General features: G+C 39.2%; 1 protein-coding gene across 1 annotated transcript in view; it reads right to left on the reverse strand.

Annotated features, from left to right (window-relative positions):
• Positions 1 to 728: 728 nt before the first annotated feature.
• Positions 729 to 8,032, reverse strand: part of LOC102996333 (peptidyl-prolyl cis-trans isomerase A-like) — a 62,247-nt gene continuing 54,943 nt past the window's right edge. Inside the window, exon 4 of the mRNA XM_024128122.1 lies at positions 729 to 1,274. Within this exon, the coding sequence (XP_023983890.1) occupies positions 729 to 1,274 (546 nt within the window). The remainder of the gene's footprint in view (positions 1,275 to 8,032) is intronic.

Below are 8,032 nucleotides of genomic sequence, written 5' to 3' on the forward strand. Positions count from 1 at the left end.
TTTAATAGGTAAGGACAATAAAACTTAAAATGAGAAATGACATGTCCATTAACATAACAACAGCAGGGGAATGCGTCTTTAGCTTTCTGTAGATTTTAATATGCTAATACGCTTAAAATATTTTAAATGGAATCTTAAGCTAAGAAAATGAAAATTGTTATGTTTTTAAAAATAGAGCAAACCTGGTAAAAAAGATCTCAGTTACTTCTAGACTAGAGCACATTACCATTCTCTGCAGCCTGCTCTGAGCTCTAACATTGTCCATACTTATTAAGAAAACTGATGCATATATACAAGCACTTTTCTATGGTATTTACTCAAGAGTGGAATTGCTGGGCTACGGAGTACATGTGTCTTCAATTTTATTAAATAATTCCTAACTGTTTTCCAAAGTGGTTATACTAATTGCACACTTCCACCGATAGAGTATTAGAATTATATGTTTTTCACCACTGGATATTATCAGACTAAAAATTTGCCAGTCTGGAATGTGGGTAATGATCTTGTACTGTCGGTTTTTTTGTTGTTGTTTTTTAGTTTTAATTTCATAATCATAAACAACTTTGCAATCCAGCTAAACTTGGAGGGGGATAAGGAAAATATGGAACCGAAAGAACTGCAGTAAGAACACAAAAATTATAGGATATTTCGAGCAGATGGGGGTGAAGGGGTGTTCTCCTGAGCTACAGAAGGAATGTCTGGTAGTTAAGATAAAACACAATTCAGATTTATAAGATTTGTCCACAGTCAGCAACGGTGATCTTCTTGCTGGTCTTGCCATTCCTGAACCCAGAGCACATGGCTTCCACAATATTCTTGCCCTCTTTCACCTTGCCAAAGACCACACGCTTGCCATCCAACCACTCAGTCTTGGCAGTGCAGATGAAAAACTGGGAACCGCTTGTGTTGGGGCCAGCATTTGCCGTGGACAAGATGCCAGGACCCATATGCTTCAGGATGAAATTCTCGTCATGAAATTTCTCCCCATAGATGGACTTGCCACCAGTGCCATTATGGCGGGTGAAGTCACCACCCTGGCACATAAATCCCAGAATTATTCTGTGAAAGCAGGGACCTTTGTAACCATATCCTTTCTTCCCAGTGCTCAGAGCGCGAAAGTTTTCTGCTGTCTTTAGAACTTTGTCTGCAAACAGCTCGAAGGAGATGCAGCCCAAGGACTCTCCCTGGATGGCGATGTCAAAGAACATGATGGAGTTGACCAAGGTGCGCAGCGCGGGAGGCTCAGGGCGTCGTCGTCTGCAAGGCCTCTGGTACTGTGGTTTTAATTTATATTTTCCTGATTACTAATAAGGTTGAGTACCATTTCAAATGATCTTTGGACATGTGGAATTACTCTGTTTTGAAGGAACTGTTCAAATCTTTTGTTCATTTTTCTGTAGAGCTCTTTGTTGTCTTTTCCTTATTGATTTGCAAGATTATATATAAATATATATACCTGATTCTCATTATTCACAATAGTTATGTTCTACAAAGTCACCATAAACACTGAATTAGCAAATGATGAACTGTGCTCTTAGGAAAAATACAGGATTAGGTTCCTATGGGTCTCTGGTGACATTTTCACCAACTGAAGTGTCGTTTGTGTTGTATAGGTTCTTTGCCAATGTCCTTTTAAAACAACCCAGTCTCATCAGCATTGTAAATCTTCTCTTCCCATTACTCTTTTCCTGTACAACACTTAGTGGATACTTTTAAAATTCTTCCACAGTCTCCTGACCTGGAGAACCTGCCTCACCTACAAGTTTAACGTTTTTCACACCATATTGCCTTTTGAAACAAGCAAGCCAATCAGCCAGGATTAGTCAAGAGGGTTTAATATTTTCCTAACCCTGAGTAATCTGACTGTAAATTTCTTTGGCTTTCAGCCTCACAACAATGAGGCCCACTATGCTTTTATTAATTGGTTATCATCTTATAAATCCACAGACTTAGCCACTCTTCCATCTTTTCCATAGCATCATCACACACTATAGCTGTTACTTTAGCACTTTCCAGAGCTGCCTGATGTAAAGATGGACAAATTTCCTCTTCCTTTTTCTGGATATACCAAATTGTTGACTCATTAACTTCGAACTTGTGAAATGTGAAATAAAATGGAGTCACTTATGTCAAGGGGTCTTAAAATAGAGCTGGGAGGCCATTACCAAGGTGGACTTTATGCATGTCCCAACTGGGTGGAACCCCAATCTGGGTTCTGGCTGGGTTCGAGTCCCAGCGTGTGGGTTCAAGTCCCAATTTGTGTTGCACAGTTTCAGAACCATGAACCTTTGAACTGGGTCAAACTACAAACCAAGGACTGGGAGTCGGCAAGAACACCTGCAACTTGTCACAGTAACAAACTTTACCTCCCTTCCGCCTCTAATTCCAATTAAAATTCCTTGTAATGCAAATCCCCCTTCTTTGCCTTTAAAAGCTCCTAACTTTTACTCCCTAGTGAGACACTTTCGGGTTTGCAACCCGAATCTTGTGTGCCCCAGTTGCACTTCTTTGATCTCAAATGTCAGCTACGAATTGGCACTCACCATTGGCACTTGCCATCTATCGCTACAAGGATTAAATCAGGTGCTGCTGCAGCTGCTGGTTTTCAACACCCCCTGAAAGCAGTTCAGGGTGGAGAGCGGAAATGAGGCACTCTGGGCTCTGGGAAAAACTGGCAGAACAGATCTTCAGATAGTTAGATATTTTCAGGAGCCGATTTTATGAGCCCAATTCTTGTATCTCCTCATATCTAGAAAAGCACTAAAAATCTTCATGGTGACGACTGCTCCTCGTGACGAGCAGTAACCTGCACGAGACGAGCAGAAACCTTCTGTAAAAAAATATGTGCTCTATTGCATGTACTACCCCTTCACCAAAATCAGATATATACTGGCCTTCCACCCTGCCTCTTTGGAGCAGTTTCTCAGAGCTATCTGGGATGCTGTCTCCCGGGCTCCAGTCCTCATTTTGCCCCAAATAAAACTAAACTTGCAACTCTCACGTTGTGTATTTTTTAAGTCGACACAAATAAATGCTTTCTACTGGATTATTGCCTCCTAGGTTTATTTAGGTTGACAAACTCATGGCCAACAGCACTTAACTCATGCCTGAACAAAGTTTATTAATACTCATAAAGCAAATCATAGCCTGCTTAGGAACACTTGGACAGTACTCCAATGCTGTGCTTGGAGGCCATTTTAAACACCAAAATCACCGAAAACAAGCGGGAAAAAAAAATGCAAGAAACGTGGCGCTAAATAGACCTTGAAAAGAACGCTTGTTTACAGTATGAGAGCTGAAATAAGGCAGAGCATTGCCTTATTCGACGTCAGCTGGCAATGTCTGTGTTGAAAGACTCAAATTCACCACTCAGTGCATGATCACAAATGACCACAAAAACACTGTAAGTATTGATTTTGGGATTACAAAGAAATTTTAGTGAGCAAATGAATCCACAAGCACCAAATCTGTAAATAATGAGGAGAGATTGTGTATATTGATGTACGTGTGTGTGTGGTGAAGTCAGGGTTAAATTTCTTTTTTTTTTTCATTTTTTTCCCTGTGTATACCCAATTGTCTCAGCACCATTTAAGAAAAAAAACAACTGAACTTTCCCCACTCCGCTGCAGTGCTACTTTTGTCAAAAATCAAATATCCATTTATGCAAGGTTCTATGTGATATTATGATTTATAATGAGAAGTACGTATTTGGTCTTTGTCCTGTTTCTGGCTCAGAGCTCCTAAAACGCTTGGAATTTCCTAAGCGGATGAGAGCCATAATGGTGCTTTGTTATGTTAATGAGGTGACTTCGGGAAAACACTTAAGAAACCTATGGGTGGGGGCTGATTGCCAGGAGAGCCAACCACGTGATTAGAGGGTTGGAACTTTCACTAACCTCCCCCACCTCTGGGGAGAGCCGAGGGGCTGAAGATTCAATTCAGTTTGCCAATGGTCAATGATTTAATCAATCATGCCTATGTAATGAAACCTCCATAAAACCCCAAAAAGACGGAGTTTGGCAAGATTCTGGGTTGGCAAACGTGGAGATTTGGGGAGACTGGTGTGCCTTGAGAGGGCTTGGAAGCTCTGTGCCCCTTCCCACATGACTTGCCTATACATCTCTTCCATCCTGCTGTTCCTGAGTCATGTCCTTTTATAACCAACCGGTGATCCATCCAGTAAGTAAAACGTTTCTCTGAGTTCTGTGAGCTGATGTAGCAAGTTAATCAAGTCGAAAGAGGGGATTTGGGGAACCTTTGATTTATAGCCGGTTGGTCAGAAGAACAGGTGGTAACTTGGACTTGAGACTGGCCTCTGAAGTTGGGGTCAGGAGCAGTCTTGTAGAACTGAGCCCTTAACCTGTGGAATGTGATGCTGTCTCCAGGTAGATAGTGTCAGAATTGAGATAACTTGTAGGACACCCAGCTGGTGTCCCAAGAATTGCTGGTATGGAAAAACCCCCCTCACCACATTGGAAATTGGTGACCCAAACCTTTATAGCAACTCTATTTCTGCCTTCTCCTGTTCTGTCCATTTTACTGTCCCTATACCAATATCACACTGCCTTAATTACTATAATTTTATAATTATTTTTTAAATTTAATTTAATCTTTGTCTGCATTGGGTCTTCATTGCTGCACGTGGGCTTTCTCTAGTTGCGGCTACTCTTCTTTGCGGTACACAGGCTTCTCATTGCGGGGTGGCTTCTCTTGTTGCAGAGCATGGGCTCTAGGCACATGGGCTTCAATAGTTGTGGCACGTGGGCTCAGTAGTTGTGGCTCGCAGGTTCTAGAGCACAGGCTCAGTAGCTGTGGCGCACGGGCTTAGTTGCTCCGCGGCATGTGGGGTCTTCCCGGACCAGGGCTCGAAGAACCCATGTCCCCTGCATTGGCAGGTGGATTCTTAACCACTGCGCCACCAGGGAAGTCCCAGATGTTATCTTTTTAAGTGTCACTTTCTATCTGTTGTTGATGGTACATAGAAATACCATTCTCTTTTATGTGTTTTTTTATGGAGAACTTGCTAAACTTACTTATCAATTCTAATAATTTATCTCTATATTATTTTGTATTTTTATGTGCATAATTATATATATAATGTGCACTATATATATATATATATATATATATATATAAAATGTCATCTTCCCCTGCCCCCTTTCTCATGAATATAACTTGACCATGCTGGCTAGGACTTCAGTACTAATGTTAAATTGAAGTGGCGGTAGTGGGCCTCCTTGTGTTGTTCCACATTTCAATGGAAATTGCTCAGTGTGTCACTATTAAGTATCTTTTGTAATCGTCAGTTTTCAAGTAAAGCAAGTTTAAAATTTTTTTTTTTTTTTTGTCACACTGTGCGGCTTGTGGGATCTTAGTTCCCCAACCAAGGATTGAACCCAGGCCGTCAGCAGTGAAAGCACAGAGTCCTAACCGCTGGACCTCCAGGGAATTCCCTTAAAGGAAGTTTTCTTATAGAAATTTAGCCAAGTCTTTCTATTATGACTATGTTATTAATTATATCAAGTGATTTAACTCCACCTATTTCGATGATCGTATGATTCTCCCATTTTAATATGGGAATATGGTACATTACATTAATTAAAATTTGAAAGCAAAACAGAACAAGCATTTCTGAAATAACTCCACGATCTAATGATATCTTATCCTTTTTTTCTGTTGTTGATATTTTGTGAGGATTTTTGCACATACACTTTCGAATGAGATTCACAAGTAATTTTCCTTTCTCATACAACTCTTGTTAGAGTTTTTAACAAGCTGTTAGACTCACAGAATGAGTTGCAAACTGTACCTTCTTATTCAATCATTGGGAATAATAGTTAGTGTAATGCTGGAATTATTGCTGTCTTGAACGTTTGGTAGAACTACTAGTGAAGCTCTTTGTACCTGCAGCTTTCAATGTAGGAAGGTTTTCATTACTAATGCAAATGCTTTAATCATTAAAGAACTATTCAGTTTTAAATTGCTTCTGGGTAATTTTTGGTAAATTATAGTTTTCTAGAAATTTATACATTGTATCTAAATATTAAGTGTATTGCCATAAAGTTGTTCATGACATTCCCTTATTAATATCTGAAAGATCTGTGACAATCTTTTGTTGTTCATTCTTAATGTGTTTTGGCAGACATTTATTGAATTTTTAGAATAAATGTTATTTTTAATTTTAATTAATTGCAGAAAAATTGCAAAATTTAATTACAGAAAAATTTTAATTACAGAAAAATTGCAAAGACAGTACAGACTTCCTGTATACATTGCACCCAGTTTCCCCTATTATTAACATATTAGTATCATAAATTTGGTAACAAGCAACCAATATTGGTATCCTATTATTCAGTAAAGTCCATACCTTGTTCCAATTTTTTTAAACTTTTCACATAATGTCCTTTTTCTGTTTCAGGATCCCATCAATGATCTCACATCACATTTAGCTGTCATGTATCCTGAGGCTCCTCTAAGACAGTGACAATTTTTCAGACCTTCCTTGTAGTTTTGGTGTCAACATTTTTAGGTATCGGTGAGGTATTTTATAGAACATCCTTAAACTGGGATTTGTCTGATGCTTTTCTTATAATTAGACTGGGGTTAGGTTATACACTATCAACAAGACTTACAACTTTTAATGACCTTGATCACATGGCTGAGGTAGGGTTTCTGCAGGGTAAAGTTACTTCTATTCATCTTTTCTTTTTTTTTTTAACATCTTTATTAGAGTATAATTGCTTTACAATGGTGTATCAGTTTCTGCTTTATAACAAAGTGAATCAGTTATACATATACATATGTCCCCATATCTCTTCCCTCTTGCATCTCCCTCCCTCCCACCCTCCCTATCCCACCCCTCTAGGTGGTCACAAAGCATCGACCTGATCTCCCTGTGCTATGAGCCTGCTTCCCACTAGCTATCTATTTTACGTTTGGTAGTGTATATATGTCCATGCCACTCTCTCACTTTGTCCCAGATTACCCTTCCCCCTCCCCGTATCCTCAAGTCCATTCTCTAGTAGGTCTGCATCTTTATTCCCATCTTGCCCCTAGGTTCTTCTGACCATTTTCTTTTTTCTTTTTTTAGATTCCATATATATGTGTTAGCCTACGGTATTTTTCTCTTTCTGACTTACTTCACTATGTATGACAGTCTCTGGGTCCATCCACCTCACTACAAATAACTCAGTTTCGTTTCTTTTTATGGCTGAGTAATATTCCATTGTATAGAGTAGTGATATTGAGCACCCTTTCATGTGTTTGACGGCAATCTGTGTATCTTCTTTGGAGAAATGTCTATTTAGGTCTTCTGCCCATTTTTGGATTGGGTTGTTTGTTCTTCTGATATTGAGCTGCATGAGTTGCTTGTAAATTCTGGAGATTAATCCTTTGTCACTTGCTTCATTTGCAACTATTTTCTCCCATTCTGAGGGTTGTCTTTTCATCTTGTTTATGGTTTCCTTTGCTGTGCAAAAGCTTTGAAGTTTCATTAGGTCCCATTTGTTTATTTTTGTTTTTATTTCCCTTTCTCTAGGAGGTGGGTCAAAAAGGATCTTGCTGTGAGTTATGTCATAGAGTGTTCTGCCTATGTTTTCTTCTAAGAGTATTATAGTGTCTGGTCTTACATTTACGTCTTTAATCTGTTTTGAGTTTATTTTTGTGTATGGGGTTAGGGAGTGTTCTAATTTCATTCTTTTACATGTAGCTGTCCAGTTTTCCCAGCACCACGTATTGAAGAGGCTGTCTTTTCTCCATTGTATATTCTTGCCTCCTTTATCAAAGATAAGGTGACCATATGTGTGTGGGTTTATCTCTGGGCTTTCTATCCTGTTCCATTGATCTATATTTCTGTTTTTGTGCCAGTACCATACTGTCTTGATTACTGTAGCCTTGTAGTATAATCTGAAGTCAGGGAGCCTGATTCCTCCAGCTCCATTTTTCATTCTCAAGATTGCTTTGGCTATTCGGGGTCTTTTGTGTTTCCATACAAATTGTGAAATTTTTTGTTCTACTTCTGTGAAAAATGCCA

The sequence above is a fragment of the Physeter macrocephalus genome, chromosome 21, assembly GCF_002837175.3.
Source record: "Physeter macrocephalus isolate SW-GA chromosome 21, ASM283717v5, whole genome shotgun sequence".
Taxonomy (NCBI): Eukaryota; Metazoa; Chordata; class Mammalia; order Artiodactyla; family Physeteridae; genus Physeter; species Physeter macrocephalus.